Here is a 23456-nt window from a genome sequence, read left to right on the forward strand (position 1 = left end):
GGTGGTTTCTGTGTGTTTCTGTGTGTGTATCCCAAGTAGTCAGCTTGAAACAAATACAGTGCTAATTTACAGCTTCTTACCTGTGCATTTTGATTTCTTTGGGGTATTCGGACATTAATACATAGTTCTTTAGGATACAGAAATCTTCTTAATCCAAAAATGTGAATCCTGGAAATTTTAGGAAGGTCAGTGAAGGAAATTTTTGAGTAAATATTAGTTAGGATTTTCTGCTGTGGTAAAAGCAAAACAACAGTGGCTTCAAAATGTACAAATCAATTTGTCCCTGTTTAAGTGTTCCTCAGCATGCAGACTGACATAGAGGCTCTACGTTGAAGGGACTAGTCTTCTTATCTCGTTGCTCTGTCATCCTGTCTTTATGGCTTCCATTTCAAGATATCGTCACCCTTTAGCTGTCAAGAGGGGGCGAGAGGGAGAGGAAACCGCATCTCTCGTTTTAAGGGGACAACCAAGAAGTTGTGCATTTCTCTTCCATTCACATCCAACTGGCCAGAATGAAGCTGCATGAGCATACTGACTGAGCTGCAAGGGAGGCTGGAAAATACTCCGGGTCCTCATGTGCCCAGGTAGGACTTCACAGTTCTAGTACTAAAGAGAGAAGGAGAGAATGGATAATGGGGATAACAGCCCTCCCCTGGCTTTGTAGATAGAGCCAGCCTGAGAAGCATGCTTTGACCATGAATTCGGTGAGGGGACTCTTAAGTGGTGTAGAAAATACCTAAGGATGTGAAGAAGGAGAGAATCTTGCTCTGCCATAGAATAGCCCAGTCTACTGGGTAAGATCGGCATTGTAACCTAGTGGATCCGAGGCTTGGCATTCAGTAATAAAGGTACACCTCTCCTGCTACTAGGAGTGAAGTTGAAACTTACTTAACTCCGAGAATATTCTTTGGCTTCTGTACAACCTAATTAAAATAGTTTATCTAGGGGCAACTGGGTGGCTCAGTCAGTTGAGCATCCGACTTGGGCTCAGGTCATGATCTCACAGTTCATGAGTTCAAGACCTGCATCGGGCTCACTGCTGTCAGGGCAGAGCCTGCTTTGGATCCTCTGTCTCCCTCTCTGTCTCTACCCCTGCCCTACATGTGCTCTTTCTCTCTGTCAGAAAAATAAATTTAATAAATAGATTATCTAAGTGAAGTTTCCAAACTAACTAGGTTCGGCATAAAACCAAGATCACAGCTTTGCTCGGTTACTCTCTTTTCAGGACACAGAAACCACACTGCTCTATTGCCCCTTGATCTAGGTCATCCTATTAGTTCAAGGTATTACTACATTTCCATGAAAGAGTCAGTAACGTATATTTGAGGACTGTAATGAAAAAAAAATAAAACTTTTTAAATGATAGTAAATGAAAATTTTAACTTAAAAAAATTGTACTACCCCATTGTAAGATCTGCATCACTTTACGAATGTTCTAGGAAAATAACCATAAAAAGACATTTTGCTGATTACAATGCTATACATACTCCATCTGGGACTTGCAAGTCATATTTGTTTACTCGATTAGCCAGGCGCTTTTTCCTGTTAGTGTCCACATTCATCTTTTTCAAATGTAACCCTGGTTTTCATCTCAGCCTGATAAGACCAACCTGGATTTTGACAGTCACACTGATTTTTATCTATTTAAACTGCTAGAAGCAAAATCTGATTTTGCTCCTGGCTTTTGTTATTGAGAAAAGTAATAAAAACCAAGCCAGAATTAGATCAGGGACATCCATTATTTTAACCAGGAACACAAAATAAATATATAGCTTTACCCAAGTATTGGATTAATTTAAGTATATGGGGATGTTAAAAATTGCATTCAAAATATGTTTCTCAGCTGATTATTTATTTGATGTACACATTTAACATTTCTATCGTCTCTTGTAGAAATAATAATATAATAATAATGAAAACTCTCATGTGTTGAGTTTTCAGTATGCACTTGCCCTGCACAAATTTTTCTGTGCTCGGTGCTTAAGCCTTGAATCCATTCCATTCAAACTACATGGCTGCTGACACAGCAGAGGAAGAAAAGCCAAGGAGCTTTGGGTGGAAGATAAACAGCAGTTCTAGCTCAGTATTAATACTCCCAGGTGAATAGATTGTGCATTCTCAACAGGTGCTACATTACCCCCAAGAGGGTGAAAACTGGCTCCTGAGGCGTGAAAGAATCAGATATTATGGCTGAAGTCAGAGCGTGGGGGGGAATTGTGACAGTGCAAGAGCGATCAGAGAGATGCCACAATGCTGGCTTTGAAGATGAAGGGGTACAGGAGCTAAACCATGGAGATGAGCCATAGAATCTGGAAAAGGTAAGGAAGCAGATCCTCCTCTGGAACTTCCAGAGAGGAATGCAGCCTGGTGACACCTTGATTTTAGCCCAATGAGATCCATGTTGGATTTCTGACCTACAGAACTGTAAAGATAATAAATAAATTTGTGTTCCTTAAAGCCCCTAACTTTGTGCTAGTTTATTATAGCAGCAATAACAAACTAGTACACCAGTTTCCTCACTGTTCAAGAGAAGGATAGAATGATCTATGTCACAGGTTTCTTGTAAGCATTAAATAAAATAATCCATGAGAAGTACTTAGCATCAGGAGCATAGGGACATCCTGGCCTTACCAGTATTCAGATGAGCAAGGTTTGCATTCTGAGTGTACTTTTCCCATGTTGATGTTGCTGATAGATTTCTTTCTTTATGTCAGTGACAACAGTCAAGTTTTATGCTGGCCCTGTCACTTTAAAAGGATTTTGTAGATTTCTCCTCAGATCCATGATAATATTGATTGTATATTTCAATTGTGGGAAATTCCATTTGCTAACTTCCGTGTACAACCAGCTCTTAGGTCCTTCCCTCAAAGCTGTTCTCCTCCTGTGTCTTCCCTCTCTTCTGCCCTGTCTGAAGTAATACCTGAAGCTTTGGTGGGGTCTATGAAGAGGTAGAAGAGGAAATTCCCAGCAGTGGTAGAGAGGAGAGAAGGGCCAGCTACCAAGCACCCCAGTAAGGGAGGGGAGTGCCATGTGAGACTTCCATTCCAGGAAGAGGCATTCCAAGTTAGAGCCTGGCTGGGCTGGGAAGGATGAACTCGGGTGTATTGTTTTCTTTTTTTTAACTTTAAGAAAGTGTGTGTGTGTGTGTGTGTGTGTGTGTGTGTGTGTGTGTGTGTGTGTGTTTGTATGTGTTTATTCTTACTTTTTTAACAACTAAGAAAATCCCTGCTGAAAATGAGAATCTTCACAATGTAACATTCACTGACTTGCTTCATTAAGTGAGTTGGGTAGAGCCTAGTGTAAATGAAGTGAAGTCCACAGGTTTTTCTCTATCTTTGTCGAGTCAATTATTTTCACAGAGAACAGCTTTTGCATTATTACAAGAAAAGAAACTAACAGTATTGTATTCTTAATACCCAGTGTAAAAACTCTGTGTGTTTATATATGTTATCTTTTAACTCACAGCATTGCTATGAAATAGATATTACTACTCTCATTTCCTGCTGAGGAAGAGGGAGTGTCCTCACAATATCATTATGGAGTAGATAAGTAGATATAATTAGCCCCATTTATAGCTAGGTGCTCAGGGGCCCAGGGATGGTGGCATCTGTACTGGTTTGGCTGCAATAGCAGTGTGACTCTTGACTGGGACTGCTGCTAGCCTGTTGCCTATGCAGGACCTTTTGGTTGAGGCCATATTTTAAACCTTGGTTTTTAGTCTTCAAGGTCCATAAATTGGACTTTTTCTGTGAGCTCAGAGATGCTCAGACTCTACAGTGCACTAACAAAGTTTTAATAAGAATGATGGATCAGGGACACCTGGGTGGCTCAGTCAGTTCAGCATCTGACTCTTGGTTTCAGCTCAGGTCATGATCTCACGGTTCATGAGTTTGAGCCCTGCGTCAGGCTCAGTACTGGTGGTGCAGAGCCTGCTTGGGATCCTCTCTCTCTCCCTGTCTGTCTCTCTGTCTCTCTGCCCCTCCCCTGCTCTCTCTCTCTGTCTCTCTCTGTCTCTCTCAAAATAAATAAACTTTAAAAAAAAAAAAGAATGATATATCAACCTTTATTATTGGGGCATTTATTTCTATCTAAGGATCAGGACATCCCCTTTCCAATATCAGGGGCTCATAGACTTCTCTTGCCCTCCACACCAGTCTGATCCCCACACTACCCTAGCATTCTTTCTGAAATGTACACCTGGCCATTTCACTCCCATGCTCGTGACCCTTCAGGGACTACTTGCTACCCTCAAGATAAAGTTGAGGCTCCATAACCTGATTCACAGACCTCTTTCTCTCTAGGTTCATCTTTTTTCTCTTCATTTGGTTCTAGGGATACTGAACACCCTGTCAGGCCTGAATGTCTTTTGCATCTGGGTTTTGGTGTATTTTAATCCCTCTGCTGAGATCACGTTCTTCCCGTTTGTTCCCTCCTCACTGCACCCCATTCATTTGGATAATTCAGGGCCCAACTTAGATCTAACACCCATCTTGAAGGTTTCCTTGACCCTCCTGATCTTATTTGCCCCCCAAGTCAAAGTGCTCTAATAAAACCTTGTACATCCTCTATAATAGCATGTGTTGACTTGTGTCTTGTTTATTTGTCTGGTAACCTTCATCAGAATCAAAGTTCTCTGAGGCCAGAGTTTGTATTCCGCTCACTGTTTTTCTCCCTAGGTACTTGGTACAAGTCCGTATATATAGGACGTTTTTGATAAAATGTTCTTGAATATATAAAGAACAGAAAACCTATATTCAAGTCCTGGCCCTGCCACTTTCTAGTTGTGTGACTTCTGACAAGTTCCTTATACACTTAGGGTCTCAGTTTCCAAATTTATAAAAAGAGAAATTTCACTGAGATGTTACAAAGTTCTCTTCAAACATGAACATACTGGGATTCTAATGCAACTCATTAGCTATCCAGAAACCATAAATCCACAATCAAAGTTTACAAATGACAAGTTGGGAGCATTTCCATGGACTTAATTTCTTGAACATGGATTGATTATTTCATTCCATTCACTTATATACATTAATAGTCAATAGATTCATACCTGTTCTTATGTTGATATTTTTGTTCTTGACCCAAGGGTTTATTTTCTGAAGGATACTCTCTTCATCTTACACTGATTGATACAAACGAAAAGAGCCTCATAAGCCTGAGAAAATAACAAAGTCTGTGTATGTCTACTCTTTTATTCTTATGTCCATCTGTTTTTGGGAGTTAATGAAACTTTTTGCTGTACTAAGAATTTCAAGTGAAGGTAATTAAAAAAAAAAACTACTAGGTGAGAACAGTAGTTCCAAATAAGAAAAAAATCTGCAATTTTTACTGATTATTCACGGACTTGAGTTGGTAATAGATATAATACCATATATAACTGTGTGAAATATTTGAAATAAAAGGAAAAAAGAGAACCACTAATATCCTGTTGTAAAATTGTTAATGGCAAATGTAAACCATTGTAGTAACTCACACATGGTGTCTGTTAGGTTAACTTCCTGGTGAAGGAATCCATGTCAAACTACCAGATTGTATTTGTGCTTATATACTTTGGAGGTTGCTTTCTCCTACATTCCTAGCACTAATTATCATAGGAACCAGAATCTTAGTATATCTCAGATACTTCTTGCTAGTAAATTAAACATGTTTAGATATTTCATTTGTATATGTAATAATCTAAAGTAGTCATTTACTAAGAATTTCTATTGGTATAATTACTTTTTCCTAAAATTTCCTCTATATTTCCTGTAATTGTGAATAACTCAAACTTGAAAACAGACTTAAAATTTTTCGAAGTTAGTTCCTAAACCTATTGCAAAGTCTTGATCAATATTATTGAAATGATACACCTACTGCGATAAAACATCAGTACTCACTACAAATGATTTTTATTTTCTGCTTTTAATTGAAAGTTTTCTTGCCCGATGCCAAATTCCTTTTATCTTTGGACAAAACTGTATTTGGCCTAGCTTATGGGCTAATTAGCATTAGGGTCTTTTCCCCTCTGTCTCCATTATTTTTATGCATTATTATTTACTTAGCAATCCATGGTGATCTCTGACCTCCTGACTCAGCAGAGCCCATTTCCAGGTCAGGTGGCCATGACCTCATGTAGACAGAGCAGTTTATTAGCAACACACCAAGAAAACACCAAAGACAAATGGATTTGTTGTTCCTTTACTGACAAGTTACTCTGAGCTCAATTCACAGCCAGTGAAAATGACCCGATTCAAATATTTGGTATAGAAACCTTGATGAAAAAATGTATACTTTTCAGGAAGATAAGAATATATCTTTATTTCATATGGAAAATAAATTGGCATTTATTGGGAACACAGTTTTTGCATTTTGATTACAAATTGCTTAAATTACTTTGTAAAAAGTAGATCAAAGAAATTAAGAAAATAATGTTCATATTTACATGCCTGAGTGTTGAAAGTGAATTCTAATTTTTAGGCTGCATGTGGGGTATACGGATATATAAATTAAAGTTCAAACCCTAAAAGTTACTGGTCATGTTAATGACCAACTAAATTATACTAGAGATTTGACTATATTCTGTTAGCATGTTAGTTATTCCCATCATTAAGATCAATGATTCTTAATGGCAGGTGGTTATAGATGCAGTTCATAAACAATGTAGTGCTTTCTCTCGTAGCTCTGATTTTTAAAAATTACTTAATTTGAGGGGCGCCTGGGTGGCTCAGTCGGTTAAGCAGCCGACTTCAGCTCAGGTCACAATCTCGCGGTCCGTGAGTTCGAGCCCCGCGTCGGGCTCTGGGCTGATGGCTCAGAGCCTGGAGCCTGCTTCCGGTTCTGTGTCTCCCTCTCTCTCTGCCCCTCCCCCGTTCATGCTCTGTCTCTCTCTGTCTCAAAAATAAATAAAACGTTAAAAAAAAATTTTTTTAATAAAAATTACTTAATTTGATATTTCAATAGCATCACAAGAAAATAAGAATGTTTTCCTCATCAAAAGATTGAGAAACTTGCTTTAATTAATCTGCACTTAAGAAAAAGTTAGTAAACGCACAGTTTTTGACAGAGACGAAACAAGGAAAATGAGTTGTTCCTAGGGAGCAGGAATCCACATGTTTTAGGATAGACAGAAAGGTGGGTATCTAAAAATCCAAGAGAGGACACACTTGGCGAAGTTAAAAGGAGGAAGGAAAAAATAGTGTCCAGAACAGTTTCTTGCATGTAGTATGCACCCAATAATAAATTGTTTTCACTGAATGAATGAACTGAAACCACTCAGCCCTATAAGCATGGGTGTAATTTACTTCTGATACAGCATACAAAAGTAACACAAAAACAGTAAATAGGAGTGACGAAAAACTTAAACTATTTGGGCATCTGCTAGAAGTCTTAGTCACGTTTAGGGGTACCTGGATGGCTCAGTCAGTTAAACGTCTGACTCTTGGTTTCAGCTCAGGTCATGATCTCACGGTTCGTGAGTTTGAGCCCCACATTGGGCTCCATGCTGACAGTGTGGAACCTGCTTGGGATTCTCTCTCTCTCTGTCTCTCTCTCTCTCTCTCTGTCTCTGTCTCACTGTCTCTCTCTTTTGCCCCTCCCCTGCTTGTGCTTTCCCTCTCTCTCTCTGTCCCCCCACCCCTCTCTCAAAATAAATAAACTTAAAAAAATAGAAGTCTTATTTGTGTTTAAAGGAAAACAGGGTTTCAGATACCAATTTACCTCATTTTCTTCTCTAAGAGGGTAAAGGAAATGAAAAGAACTGCTATTTTGGATCTGATTTTCACCAAGAGATTGGTTGGTAAAATAGACGTAGAAGGAAACTTTATTCATTTATTCAATAATATTTGAGTGTCTACTGTGTGCTCAACATTTGTAAAATTGTGACCATGTCATTTTAGCCTTTGTGATAACCAAGGACCAGGTGATGGATATAGCCAGATGTGTACCACAGATTTTAGGAGCGAAATTTCACATTTCAGCGAAGAAATGCCCTGAAACTCTAGACTAAAGGGATGAGAAACTCAATTCTTCAAATGAAATTGGTGCTCTTGCTATGTGCTCTCAGTGTCATGCTAGATCAGGATTGCCTTTTCAGTCACTTTTTTTTTTTTTTTTTGAGATAGAGAGGGACAGAGCATGAACGGGCAGGGTCAGAGAGAGAGGGAGACACAGAATCTGAAACAGGCTCCGGGCTCTGAGCTGTCAGCACAGGGCCCGACGCGGGGCTCGAACTCACAGACTGTGAGATCATGACCCGAGCTGAAGTCGGACGCTCAACTGACTGAGCCACCCAGGCGCCCCCAGTCACTTCTATTTGTTGCAAAACTTCAGGCTTCAAGAGGGCAGGAGTGTATCTATCATGTTTATCTTTATATCCTAGTAAATAGGACAGAACATGGTACATAGTTGATACCCAATAAATCTCTCTCTCTCTCTCTCTCTCTGACACACACACATGCATATTTTATTGTATATATGAGTTAAGCAATAAACAGTAATGAAATTCTTATAATCATGAGTATTTCCCAAATTATCAAAGCTAATGCACAAACACACACACACACACACACACACACATTTGTCAAGTCTAATAGTCTACAATGTTTTGAACAATTGCAACTACAGGTTTGAATGTTCAAAAACAATGAGGAAGAGAGATGGCTATGGCTGCAAAGGGCATGCTCAGATTAACTCAAAATATAAAAGATTATTTAAAGAAGAATGCAAGGACAGGCAAATAACCAAGAACAAATACCAAAGAGAGAGATAATCCCATTAGATTGGTGTCAAGAAGCCTAAAGTCCAGAGTGAGCTGAATTATGTTAAAAAAAAAAAAAAAAAACTAAACTAAACTAAAACAACAAAAGAGACTTAAAAAAGCTCACAAGGAACAATCCTACAAAAAATTAAAGTCATAAAGTAAAGTAGACCTAGAACACTGGAATGCTCATGATGTCAAGTGTGTTATTCTCATTTTTGATAATGACATGGTTACAATTTCTGTCAAGAGTGGAATGTTATTTTTAGTTGTACTTTTTAGCATAGAATTTTGTTTTACTTTTGGAGAAAAAAGAACAAGAAAAGTACAGGACCTCTGATGGGCAAAACAAAGGACTGTACATCTCTTCTTATTCTTGGCTTTTAATCAAGGATCATGATTTCCCACCTGATAAGGGTAGAACAAAATGTGGATGAGGGAATTGAGGCCCACCGTAGCATTATACGAGATCCTAAGCCCTTCCTCACAGATTGGGGTCTCCTGGCCCAGATTGCAGCTATGGGACTGAGAACATCACATCTGTGACTCTCCCACTCCAGCCAGCCATCTTCAGGGAATGTCAGCAAACAGATAAAGCCCCGAATGCCTAGAGATTAGCAAAAAGAGAAAACGTAACATCTCAGCAAAATTTTAGAATTTATTCTGAAAAATTTTAGAATATTCAGAAAAGAAAGTGATAATTATTAGTCACCAGCAAGAAGTCCAGGGGGACTAAATGATACTCCTGGTCAATAAAGTAATTGGAATGCAAGATGAAAATGTGGTAGTTATGGTAATATAGAAATATGATCCAGCCAGTTTTCACAATATCTCAAGATTTCATTGTGGATTTAATAGAGAAATATAAATGGAATAACAGTACTTAAATGAATTCACAAGTAGGCTTGCATAACCAAATCCAGAGAGTGCTAAAGAATAGGTCCATGTTATCACAGAGAGGGATCTATAGACCTTTAGGTCTGTTTTATTCTAGATTTTTCTTTAGCAATGACTTCAATGATGATGAATTTGATAAAAATAATAGAAATAAAAGACACCTCTTAAAAACAGAAAACAAACTGAGGGTTGATGGGGGGGTGGGGGAGGGGGAAAGTGGATGATGGGCATTGAGGAGGGCACTTGTTGGGATGAGCACTGGGTGTTGTATGGAAGCCAATTTAACAATAAATTATATTAAAAAATAAAAAAATAAAGTATTTAAAAAAATAACAGACACCTATTAGATTCTTAGGTGTGAAATACTGTTCAGTTACTCTGCATGCATCAGTTTATTTAATCCTTACAATAATCCAATGCAGTCAATACTTTCATCACCACTTTATATATTTTTTAAAGTTTATTTATTTATTTTGAGAGAGAGGGAGCCCAGGTGGGGGAGGAGCAGAGAGAGAGGGAGAGAGAATCCCAAGCAGGCTCTGCACTGTTAGCACCGAGCCCAATGTGGGGCTTGAACTCAATGAACCGTGAGATCATGACTTGAGCTGAAATGAAGAGTCAGATGCTTAACTGACTGAGCCACCCAGGTTCCCCCTTATCTCCACTTTATAAATGAGTAATCTGCAGCACAGACAGTTTAAGTAACTTCCTCAAGGTCACACATTTCTTAGGTGTCAGCACTGAGATTCAAGCCCAGACTGTTTACTTAATGGCATAGTTATATCAATGATATCCTTCAAGCTTGTTAATGACCAAAGTGAAATGTATAGCTGAAGTGGCAAGGTGTAGATTTGGTGTCCAAAAAAATTCTAGTAGACTGTAAAATTGGCTGAATTGATAAGATAAAATTAATTTGAAGTAAATATAACCTCATGCACTTAAGTTCCAAAAAAAATCATCTGTAAAAGTAAAGACTGAGGAAATGAGACTTACTAATTGATTGAATGAACATATGTTAGGGGTTTCATTAATATAGGCTCATTATGACCAATGTACAGTGTGATGTGATTGTCAATAAAATGCAATCTTAGGTTGCATTAAAAAAATAGGGGCACCTGGGTGACTCAGTCGGTTGAGCATCCGACTTCAGCTCAGGTCATGATCTTGAGTTGATGAGTTCGAGCCCCACATCAGGCTCTGTACTGATGGCTCAGAGCCTGGAGCCTGCCTCGGATTCTGTGTCTCCCTCTCTCTCTCTCCCCCTCCCCTGCTGATGCTCTGTCTCTCTCTGTCTCAAAAATAAATAAACATTAAAAAAATTAAAAAAATAATAATAAAGCCATAGAATCAATATATATACATACTGGTATATAATATTTTGGTACATGATAGATATAACATAACAATGTGTATGGTATAGATACCATATATATCAGAGTGAGAATACTCAACACTATGTCACATGAAGAATGAGTGTACTCTCAAAGTTCTAAAGGTCTGACAATACAAAATGTTTTGTCCATAAAATAGTTTAGAGATTTATGAAGTCCTTTCCAAGTCTAACATCCTGTGATTCTGTGAATGATTGTGTACTAGTATAGAGAAAGCATACTTAGGACAAATGTGACACTTGGGGAAGAGTGGTTAGATTTATGGGTTAACTGAAAGCATGACTAGGAAATCATTGCATGGGAAGTTCTAGGAAGGCGATTGACTCAGTTTTACCTAAGAATTTACTCACAACTAGCCTCATGCAGAAGAAGCTATGTTAAGAGGCATTGAATCCCCATCAGGGAATTTGTTTGAGAAGATGTTGGATGGCCACTTATTGAGGATATTGGAAAGGAGGTTCATTTACAGGTTAGGAAGACAGGAGAACTCTGAATCCCTTATAACTGCAGATTCTGGAAACATGGACAATTACTAGACATTTCTTTGTGAAATAAGTAGTGAGGGATGGATGGTGAGTGTTGAAGCTGTTCCAGCTTGCAGGACTGTGAGTAAGTTGAGACCTGAAGATGCATTCCATGGGAGTCAGGTTGAGTTATGAACCAAATCAAACAAAAAAACTAAGTTACGCAGAAGGTATTCATGCCTTTCTGGTGACAATTTTCTTTAGATTTTGCCTTAATGGTAAGTCATATATTGTTTTCCAACAGAGCCATATTTTGGAAGCATTTCCAGTCTTGTCTGCAAGCAGGCCTTTTCCGTGACCATTTTAGACTCCTGGGCACAAAGAGCCCAAAGGGAAGCTAGCACTTCTGGGAGCATGCCTAGCAAGTGTCAGCTAGACCTAACTTGGTTTCAGTGTTCATTTCAAGCTTTCAGACAATACGTGACTAAGACAGAATGAAACCATTCTAGATGCTTCATGGGAAACTTAGAGGAAAGACTGAGGAAAGATTACAAAACTAGTTTGTCTCCCCTTTTGGAATCCTGGAGAGATTCTCCAGGGGGAGAATCAAGGGACTCAGAGGTCCCCTATTTTCCTGAATTATAAGTGAATCCCCTCTCCGGCATCCCACTAAGTAGTCAACCAGCCTCTGCTTGAACAAATTCTGTGACAGGAGACACACTACTCTTAAGATTTGTCCTCCCTGAGAAGTGGAGAACAAAAGTTAAAACACAGACAAAACATTGTTCTTCCCATTGATAGCTTTTTTGTCCCATTTGACTTTTTTGCCAAGCCAGCTTTACATTTCTGATTCTAATTCTTGTGAATACAAAGATTTCCCAAGTGGAGTGAACCCATTAAATATAGTTTTTAAATTGTTTTCCTTTATTTGCATTGAACCAAAATAATGACAGTAGTCTAATAGAATAAGCACAAGCTTGGGAATCAGTTTCAGAGGTTTTGAGTTCCTGCCTTGCTATTGACTGGTTCTGGGACCTAGGCCTTAACTTCTGTATGCCTACTTCCCCCATCTATGAAATGAAGATAATGATACTTACTTTGCAGGAGCATTGTGAGGACTTGGTGAAATAGACATAAAGGGATAAAATCCAGCCTGGTGCTTGAGGAGTCTATTTTGTTTGCTGTTGTATTCCTCAGCACCTAGGACAGTGCCTGGCAAAAGAAGGTGCTCACTAAGCATTTGTTGAATGAATGAATGAGCTCCTCATATGATAGCTCTTGCTAAAGGCATGGCAGCGTTATCAGATATGGGAAGCCTTTGTAAAGCAAGAAGCTGATTGATTATTCAAAGGTTTGAAGAAGGAGAATGCTTTGTCACAGCTAAATTTATTTTCTTCCCATAATGCAGCATAGCTTCAGGATTTTTAAAAACTTAAACTAAAACTCTAAGCATTATTTAGTCTTTGTAGTCTTTCCTCAGTCCTTACCCTATGTTTTCCATGAGATATCTAGAGTGGTCTCATTCTGTCTAGTCATATATTGTTAGAAAGCTTGAAATGAAAAATGAAACCAACTGAAGTCTGGCTGGCAGCCGTTCAGAAATAGATTTTTTTTAAGTAGATTAATTTCCAAAGACATTTTCTCTCTTTAATACTTACTCATATTTTTAAAAGAACCACTTAGTGAAACAAACAAGAGTGTCTTTTCAGCATCTGGTTATCTCTTTTTCAAGACTGAGTTTGGTTAAGTTGGTTATCTCCCAGGATGCAAAACCAGGTAAAAATAAAACCAAATGAAATCTTCAATGTAATTTATGAGTTGCTTTCCTGGAGTGAAATGAAACTCAGCTACATAGCTTTTATGTGTTTTGGAGTGTATATTTAATATTAGTCAGATTAAAGAGTATATTTTTGCAAAACTAAAAGGACAAAGAATTAATTTGCTTCAAGTTGAAATAATTTTTTTTTAAAAGTCAAGTTTCAATTCAGCATTTCAAAAATAATAGAGAAAATTGGGTCTAGTTTCAGAACCCATAACTAAAATGACAGAGGAATGGGTCAGAGAATTGGGGTGGGATGGGGATGAGAAGGAACTCTCCCATTTGCTAAAAGGAAAACAAAACAAGGACATTATCTCTTTGCAGCATTATGAACACAACAAGCATACAGCTGAAACCACACCATATAACACCTTTCACATACTGCTTTCTGTTGTCATCTAATCGCTTACTGCCTGCTAATCTTATCTCTCTTCAGAGCCAATCTTAAAATTATACTGCATTACAATAAGCTGAACACATTGCATCTAGCCAAGATACATAGTGGGCCCCCAATAAATATTTATCAATTGACTTCTCTGCACTATGGAGGTAGGCTTTCTTTCTGGCCTCACATGTGACTTACTTGTTTCTGCCGGAGAGGTTTCAGTTTTGCTTTTCTTCTTACCTAAAAGGCTATTCCCATTAATTGCCACTACTTCCTTAAAGCAGTACCAAAGAGCACCTCGCCTCAGGACCTCTAATATACCCACCTAAATTAAAGCTATCTTCCCCTCTAGAAGCCCCTTTAATAAACATGATTAGTCATTTCAGAATGATTTAAGATTCCATTACTGGCATTCTTAGTTCTCTTGGTTCTGACCAAGAGAACCGATGCCCCATAACATGCACTCCTCAAGAATAGGCATCGAGTACCATTTCCCATATTACACACACGTGTGGATGCCCCTCTACATGCAGTGTCCAGCCCATGGGGAACTCACTCAAAGGATATGTTCTGAGGCTGGATGATGAAATTTTTAGCATTATTAAAAAAATCAAACAACACTAATTGCTTGTCTCTATCAGACTGCCAAGAATGGGTATAAGTGGAATCAAGGCTGTGAGAGATGGATCTTTTTCATCAAACAAGTGATCAAAACCTAATACATTTATACCTGAAAATTGCTTTCAGGTAGATTGGATGACTAACAGAAAGTCTTCCAAAGGGAAATAATGTATTATATTTATTTGAGAGGCCTGTACAATATTTGAACTACTGTACAAAAAACCAGTTTTGATTCAATCTTTATAAAAATGATTTGGAAGAGATTAAGCTACATATTGCTGAGGCCTGTAGACCATTGTAAGCATTTGGTGCTTTCCCAACTTCCCCCAATGTGAGTTGAGCTGCAGGGCAGGCTAGAGCTCAGTGCAGGGAGAGATGGTGCAGTGTCTGTCTGCTCCCCTCTTACAGCTTCATGCTGTAAACTAAAGGAGTAAGCAGGCAGGCCATGGGAAAGGGTTACAAAGAGCCCTTACTGTCCACAGCCAAAAAAAAAAAAATCTGTATCTATGGGTAGAGTTAACAGGGATATATAAATGGTAAGGGTAGTGGTTCAGTGTATTTAGCATTGGGTTGAAAAGCAACTATTTTTTGTTTTCTCATATTCCATAGAAAGGGTACAATTTCAGTCTTCTCTTTTGGACAGAGTGTATATAGGTTTTGATAGAGGGGAACTAGCGGGCCAGTCTGGTGCCCTGGTTACCCCAAATACAAGACTCTGCATGAAGAAGAGGTAAAATAAGTAACAGACGTTGGGGAAGTCACCAGGTTAAAGAGTTGGGATATATGGGGTTCGATATGGGAAGATGTGGAGGGCTTAAGTGCTCATGATGGGACCTTGGCTGTGAGAATGACCAACACATTGCAGGTTTGGTAATATGAGGGGAGGAGGATTAGGAGTGAATTGGAGTGTGTGTAAAGTGACATGACTAGAACAACATTTGACAAAGCTGGGTTTAATGGTGGCGTTTAAAGTGATAACCCAGTCCTAGGTGTTGAAAACTAGGGAATGAATTAGTAAAGATTCACTGCAACCAAGAAGGGAAAAACAGAATGAAAGGACATTTATTCCTCTTTTTTCCACGTCTTTCCTGAACATTTACTTATCAAAGGCATTCTCCTAGGTATTTTGGAAAAGAGAAAGAAGTGTAATTTATCAGAGATAGGCTTGTTAGAGGGAAGGGATTCTTTTTGTAATTCATTAAATCTATTAATATCTTGTACATTTGAAATGCTTTAAAGGACTTTACTAATTTTCCCATTACAGCATATTTCAGGTGACAGATTTCTATTTTTTATTACAGTTAGAAATTGAAAGAAAATTTACTAAGATAGTAAATATGACCTGTAGAATTTTTAGCATATCATAAAATGGTCAAAATGAGTTTTTATTATCTGTGATTGCATTAGAATAAACCCAAGGGCATTAAAATCATATTAATTCTCTCTTTTTTATCCATCTTAATACAATTAACCTGAAATCAGAATGTATAAAAGGAGATTTAGTAATTTTTAAGTTCTCTAATTAGCTCTAAGGCTTTATTTGAACTTTGCTCTTTCTATATTGTAATTGTTTATTGTCCTCTGAAGACAAGTACCTTAGCTATGAATTTGGTCACCAGAGCACTGATCACATCCGGCTATCCCCATGGCCAGAAACTGTGACCTGGCATGAGTTTCCAATCCATCCTAGGGGAAAAGGTATTCGTGAAAAAGAACATGAAAAACAAATGACCCTGTGGACATAGCCCTGAGAGTTTGCGTCCTTCTTAGTAATGCTGCATTCGGGCCTTAGCCTGCCACCCACTCCCCTCCAGAGCTTCCCCCATCCTGTAAGGTGGCAGTGTCCGAGATGGAGGTTAGGGAGAGTGTAGACATATAAGGGCAATTTGTCTTTGGAAGGTTGTGTTTCAAGGGCCAGCTCCCTCACTGGCTAGATGCATGACCGTGACCTCTTAAAGCTTAGTTTCTCATCTGTAGAATGAGGATTATAGGAAAGCAACCACACAGGCTATGGAGGAATCTAGTGAGATTATTTCTCTATTTCTATTTATTTTGTGTGTGCCAAGCACTGTTTTAATCACTTTTACAAATATGAACTCGTTTCATCCTCATTGCCACCCAGTGAGGTACTTATTATTATTATCCTCATTTTACCGATGAGGAAACAGAGGCATAGAGACGTGGAGCAATCTGCCCAAATCCCAAAACTAGTAAGAGGCAGAATTGAGTTTCAAACTTGGTAAATTGTAATTATTTGTTTTCTAGCATAAGAAGATAAGGAAGAAGCTGAATAGCAGAAAATAGGCAGTTTCCTCTCTGCAATCAGTTAAGGGCCCAAGGTGCTATGCACGTTGTAAAAAGCACCATAATTCATGCACATGCCTCTGCCACTCTGCCACAGGGCCAGCTGGGGGTGGGGGTGGGGCTCCCTGGTGACTTTGCCTGTGGGTGGTTACTGACATGGCGGGGACCAAGACAGGCCTGACCCTAAAGAGAAACAGCACCTTTCTGACAACATGTTGAACTTACAGGCTGGGTTTTTAAAAATCAAACCAGCAAACAGAGGTAACATATATAGGACTAACTTGCCTGCAGGCAAAACAGATGTAACAGTTAAGAAAGCCTTGCCCATTCTGCCCTCCAGCCCCCCACCCATGGTTATCCCCACCCTCACATGCCTCACATTAGCTTTTCACTGGTAAAGACTGAATGTTCACCGTGAGAACTTCATTCCTCTGAGCAAGAGCATGACCCCTCGTAAAATGTATATACATGTGGACATGGTAGTACATTATTCATTTAGTGCAGAATTAGCCAACAGATGCTTCCAGTTAGGTCTAGAACCAAGAACAGGTTTTATTTATTTATTTTTTTAAGTTTGTTTATTTATTGTGACACAGAGAGAGAATCCCAAGCAGGCTCCATGCTGTCAGCCCAGAGCCAGACGTGGGACTCGATCTCAGAAACTGGGAGATCATGACCTGAGCCGAAATCAAGAGTCTGACATTTAACTGACTGAGCCACCCAGGCACCCCTAACACCAGGAACAGGTTTTAGAAGGGGGAGGGGAGAGAGCAAGCCTCAGGGTATAGTGCCAGGAATGTTTGCTAATTGATTCATATGCTGCACTAGTGTCACAGGAAGATTAGAAGCCTTTAGCAGATGACCATACCCAGAAACTGACCTTTGGAATGATGACTGGAGTCCCAGCCTATACTGTCTCTTAGCCTCTGGGGCAGTCAGTGTAAAGGTTGCAAGTTCAGTCTTATAGTTACACCTTCCCTAAGATAAGAAGAATGAAGAACTGGGCATTCACTAACAGGGACCCGAAGGCAAAAGCACTGGCCGGTTTTACAAAAAGGGAACAAGCCGTTTTTCAGAGGGTGAGTCCTTCTGAGCCTCAGGTGGCTGAGGCCACCGGCCTACTGCCAGTTACTCAGCCACACCTGGGATCCGGCTACCTACCCTGTTTCTGACTCCACCTGCGTCACTACTGCGATGACGTACTTACTGGTCATGGTAAAAACGTGTTGATAAAGGTGGGCCAGTTGGGGAACAGGGTTTATCTGCGTGTTGACAAAGCCAGAAACTTGGGCTTTGTGCTGGGAGCTGATTTAGAACACACCAGGAAGCCTTAAAAAGTGAGTTGAGGTTGATTTTGTTGGAAAGTCTCAGGAGTAATTATGTCCAGGAGTTTGGGGGTGGGGGTGGGGTTGGTGTCATTGTGTTAGAGGGGCTGGCTGCTGGTGGGTTCTCTCCTGCTGGATATTGAGGCACTGCCTCAGTTTCCTAGTATTCCTTTCCCACCAAATGCCAGTACATGTAAGGTAGACATCTTCTACTGTCTTTACTCGGTCAGTGCCAGTGCCATTTCAAGACAGTAGGAAAAACCTTTCTCTGCCCCTCTGAGAAAATCATTAAATGTTTCCTAAAAGAGTTCTGACTTAATGAATTAGGAATATTGTGAGCTCCTTGGAACAGAGGTTTCTGAAACCAGACTCTGCACTGAAAAGATGATGGTTTCTCTACCGGTGTTTATTCCGTGACAAATAAGCCAGCTTCCCGAGTTGGCTTTGAACGTGTAGCCTTTCTTTGCCAAGTTTAGTTAGGACTTCTCTTTGCCATTCTGGAGTTATACTGCAGAACCATAATGCATGTTTTCTTGGGAGATGAATATCTATGTTTTCCTTATAAAGTTGCTATAAAAAGTTTTTAGAAAGTATACAGCCCCTGCTGACTGCAAACATGCCTCCAGCCCTCCGCTATGCCTGGTCTCTGCCAGGAGACTTGCAGGCTGGGCAGACCACAGTCCTGATTCTGAGCCCTGCCCAGAACCTTAAGCCAGCTCAATTCCAACTCTGATTTCCTGAGTCCACACTCTGATTTCCTTCACCACCTCCTCATCTGGCTCTTGTCTGTGTTTTTGTGTATACATCTGTCTCCATCCAGTAATAGAAGGAATCAGGAGGTCCAAGCTGAGAGCTCAGCTCAGGCACTTATTAGCAGTGTGACTTGAGTAAGTAGCTTACTCTCTGTCACTCCATTTCTTTTTTTTAATAAAATGAGGATAGTATACTCCATAGAGTTATTATGAGAATTAAATGGGTTAATATATGAAAAGTGCTTAGTGCTGTGTCGGGTACACAGTAAGAGTTCAGTAAGTGTTACTTTGTAACCACTGACAGCATTCCCCATAGAGCCAGGTACATCCAAAGTGTTTAGTGAATGTTTGTCAGATAATAAGAAAAAGCATTGCCCTCTCTGTAGAGATTGCCCATGGCTAGTTGAAGAACTGGGAGCAAGGGAAGAGAGGGAAAGCGTGTTCTTTTTCAGCATTTGGGGAGTCTGTGTAAGGCACTTGGTGCTCAGGTGTGTGAAGAACTTGCTTGATTTTTTGTCCATACCCCTCTGGGATTAGAGATTCGTTCAATGGGCAGTAGGGGTATGGGGGGCAAACTAGCGTAAGAGAAACTATTATGGCGTGCTTGGAGAGGATAGAATTTCTTCTTCTGAACCTCATAATGCCAGTCACTTCACCTTTCCAGAGGCTTCTCTGAGGATGGGCATGTTTTAAAGACTTGAGCTGACATCACTGCATCTTGAAACATAATTGAACTGCTGGTACAAGTAGGTACTCGCACCAGGCCCGGGTCACCCATATCTCTATGGAAACACGTGTTTGCTTGAAAGCCCCTCGATCAGAAGCAGAGCCTTCCAGGAGCCAGCATTGGGTCACTTTTAGAAAAAGGCATTTATTTATATTCTCAAGCTGTCAAAGACCTATGAAATGAAATCATTTCAAATTAAATAGGAAAATCTTGCCACAGCTGAATGCTAATAAAGCCTGCCACACACCCACCCCGTGTGCTTGCAGTGCCTGAGATCTGCCGCATTCAGTTTAGCTGCCCTTTGCTCTTTTGCTTCCATTTACACTCTGCTGGCGTGGAGAGGTGGTTTGGCACTTTATGCAAAAATGGTTAATCTTCATTCATACGCCTTTGCCAGTACTAAAATGGAAAAATTCAAAGCTGGGCCGGCCATAAAGTGTGCTTTGTGCTCTTCTCTGCTGGCTCTGGGTGTGCAGCATATACAAGGGCGCACAATTGGGATGACTCTGTCCTCCTACCCCCGCTGCGGGGCTGTTGAGTGAAGACGTTCTCCCATAGAGGTCTGAAACTTGCATCAGCACATCTTGCCCTAGATGCGCTCAAGTGATATTCTAAGTGATTGGAAGCTTTTATCTGCCTCTGGAAGCAGGCCTTTTCAAATAAGTATTGACTGTTAATGACCTGTTTAAATAAAACATTCAATTTTCTTTCTTCCCCCCACAAAGAACTTCGTAGGCAGCGACATTTCTAAACCAAAGGCTAACCCTGCCTTTCAAAAGAGGCAGAGCCTGGGCTTTTAAATGTGAAATTTTTTCTGACATTTGCCCTTAAAATGCTTTTCAGCAAAGTTGTTCTAACAGTGAGTTTAGTACATTGAAGTGTCTTTGAATAAAAATGCAACCTTGAGGGGTTTTTTCCCCCTCCGAATTAGCAAAATTAAACAAAGAAGTCTAGGTAAGTATCTTTATATGAAATTCATATTTTAATCACCATTCTCTGTTTCATTGTTTATGTGTCCTCATTCCTAATAATTAAAGCAGCTTTCCTCTAAGGAACAAGGCACTGCACAAGAACTTTTATTAAACTGTGGGAATTAAACCACAGAAGAAAGAGCTAAAGCACTTGGAATATAAGAGACCTCAGTAATTACAGCACCAGATAAGGGGCAGCAAAGGACTGAGGGAAAGGGAAGAGGGCACAAAATAGAAGAGAGGGCTCAGGCAACAGGAAAGTCAAGCAACAGAGAACCTATGTAACGTTAAATTTAAGCAAAGCCCCAGTTTCATAGAAGGAACACTATTTCCCTCTTCAGCTGGCATGCAAGTACCCCTGGTCATGCTTGGGGGACTGGACAGTTAGTCCGTGACCAGTTTAAAGGTGATCTTTACAGGAAGACAGCCTAGTACATTGGAGACAGCCCCCATGCTTTTTTTTTTTTTTTTTTTTTTTTTTTCCAGGTGGATTTTTAGCTTTCTGCTGCCTTAGCTGCTAAGTGCTCCCTTCACTCCCAGGGCCCTTACAGACTTGCAAGGTCTGAGAGCTGAAAAGGGCCACAGAGGTCCTACTCAGAAGGGTAGAGAATATGCCACCCCAAAACGTGATTGTAGGAGTTCAGGACGTACTGCCAAAATATGCCACCTTGACCTATTGATTATCGTGAGCTCTCGGCATTTGAAAAACAACAAAGGCAGGGAGAGGCTATCTCTGAACTTCCCTCTGGCAGTTTTGTCAACCAAGTTAGACTGACTCCTGTCATGCCTAAACACATTGGTTGCAAGCTATCAGATCTCTCGTCTTTCCTCAAAATCATTTGCTGTCCTCTGAGAGGCCTGTCCCCCCCCTTTCCCTGTTAACATGGTATTTAATTCTGAATTTTAAGCCACGGTGAGAGCGCCTCACTTTCCCCTGCGTACCTCCCTTCTATACGTGAGTGCACATGTTAATAAACTTCTGTTTGTTTTTCCCTTGTTAATCTGCCTTTTATTATAGAGGAGTCTCAGGTAAGAACTCAGAAGGATATAGGTAAAATTATTTCACTTCCCTCATAACTCCAGCCTCTTGTTCTACCACTGGAGACCTGAGGCCCTCATGCTATATACTGTGATGATCTAGAACCTTTCTTCAGATGTCCATAAGGATGTGGTGCCCCATATAGACAGACGTATTGAAAACTTACCTGACCTGTTTGTCATTCTTTCAGAGCACTGCTCTCTGCTGAGGGCCAGTTGACGGCAGTGCAGTAAAATAAGTTAATCTGTTACAGTGCACCTTCTTCCAGAGGTAATAGCGTGCTGTAATAAACCGAGGAAAAATGCAGATGTCTGTTAAGTTTATACAGGTTAGGAACTGGCACTCTGGGAGACCGTTGGACACTCTGTTTTGACTGAGAAGCTTTTTGCTGCTTCCACCAATCACATCAAGGGATTGACTTCCAGCTCACAAGATCAGTCCTGATTCTTCTCTCTGAGGCAGCCATGAGAAAATGTCTCAGGAGCTACCCACATGATCACAACACTGTCTAAGCTGTACCGAAGTCACATACATAGACACTGTAACTACTTTAATTTAGAAAGAAGAAGCAGTTAAAACATTAGGCCCTGGAATGTCATGGAGCCCCTGGGCAGCATTGGAGAGCCAAGGAAACACTTTGTTGGCTCAGGGCCCGCTAAATGCAGCTTTCTACACTCTTGTCTGAGGTAGGAAGCCGCAGGAAAACAGCCATCTCTTTATAACAAGTATATTCCTGTCCATTCCTGTGTGAGTTTAGCAGTTTTGCTCTGCAGTTTGTATGCCCTGCATAGATAACAAGGCATATATCACATGCCTGCCTGGCCTGAGAAGCCAAAGCCTGGGATGGGTTCCATTCTCCTTGCAGAATTCTTGCTGCAATTCATATACACTGAGCCCCATAACTTGTTTATGATGACTTTGAGGTGCTCTAAGTGGACTCCAGAGTCAGTGCCTGGTTTGAATCCTGGCCCTGCCACTCTGGCTTAATTACTGAATTCCTATGCCTCAGCTTTCACATGTGTGAAATGGGGGATAATCATCGTTTTTACTTTATAGGGGGAGCATTAACTGAAAAAAAATGTGTTGAGTACTTAGTGTGCCCCGCATTATAACTACCCCGTAAGTGTGTTAATTATTATTAATAGTATGTTGGTGGAAAGATCATTCTTTAATGTAATTTGTGGGAAACTGGGCCCGCATTTATCTCTCTAGGCTTCTATAAGAATCTGTTTGTTGTGTGTAGTGATTGAGATCAAGGAAGAGGCCCTTTCTTAATATTCCCAGGATGGAGACTCTGGAGTAGTGGCTCTCAGAGCTTAGTTTGTGTGCATCTGAATACCCTGCTGTGAGGATGGGGGGTGGGGAGTGGGTGGGGGGGGTAGGGGTGGGGATGGGGAGGGCTAAATGCTGATTGCTGTGCGCCTGCCCCAGAGCTTCTGATTCATTCTGTCTATAGCAAGAGACAGAGAATTTGCGTTTCTACCAAGTTCCTACATGCCGCTGATACTACTCTTCTGGGAATCAAACTTTCAGCACAGCTGCTCCAGGACTGCACTTTCCAGTAGGGATATAATGTAAGCCGCATAGGCCATTTACAATTCTCCAGTAGTCACCTTTAAAAAGGTATAAAGAGGGGCATCTGGGTGGCTCAGTCGGTTAAGAATCCAACTCTTAGTTTCGGCTCAGGTCATGATCTCACAGTGTGTGAGTTCGAGCCCTACATCAGGCTCGGTGCTGACAGCGCAGAGCCTGCTTGGGATTCTCTCTCTCTCTCTCTCTCTCTCTCTCTCTCTCTCTCTCTCTCCCTCTCTCTCTGCCCCTCCCCCATTCACTCTCTCTCAAAAATAAATAAATAAAACTTAAAAAATATTAAAAAAAATTTTTTTAAATGGTAAAAAGAAATGGGTAAAATTAATTTTTATGTTGCATTTGATGTAACCCAGTATGTCCAGTATCATCGTTTCAACACGTAATAGGTATAAAAAGTATTGAGACAGTTTGCATTACTTTTTTGTAGTAAGTCT

The 23456-nt window shown here is 40.2% G+C and overlaps 1 protein-coding gene across 6 annotated transcripts in view; it reads left to right on the plus strand.

Moving 5' to 3' along the window:
- Positions 1-23456, plus strand: part of SPATS2L (spermatogenesis associated serine rich 2 like) — a 167446-nt gene that overhangs the window by 55262 nt on the left and 88728 nt on the right. Inside the window, exon 1 of one of the 6 annotated variants that reach the window (XM_086719229.1) lies at positions 379-584. The exons of the other annotated variants lie outside the window; for them this stretch is intronic. Within the exon in view, the coding sequence (XP_086575355.1) occupies positions 523-584 (62 nt within the window). The 5' untranslated portion in view covers positions 379-522. Of the gene's footprint in view, positions 1-378; positions 585-23456 lie in introns of those variants that run through there. 6 annotated transcript variants of the gene reach the window in all.

This window comes from Puma concolor, chromosome C1, assembly GCF_028749965.1.
Source record: "Puma concolor isolate L17-30 chromosome C1, mPumCon1.1.hap2, whole genome shotgun sequence".
In the NCBI taxonomy this organism is placed as follows: Eukaryota; Metazoa; Chordata; class Mammalia; order Carnivora; family Felidae; genus Puma; species Puma concolor.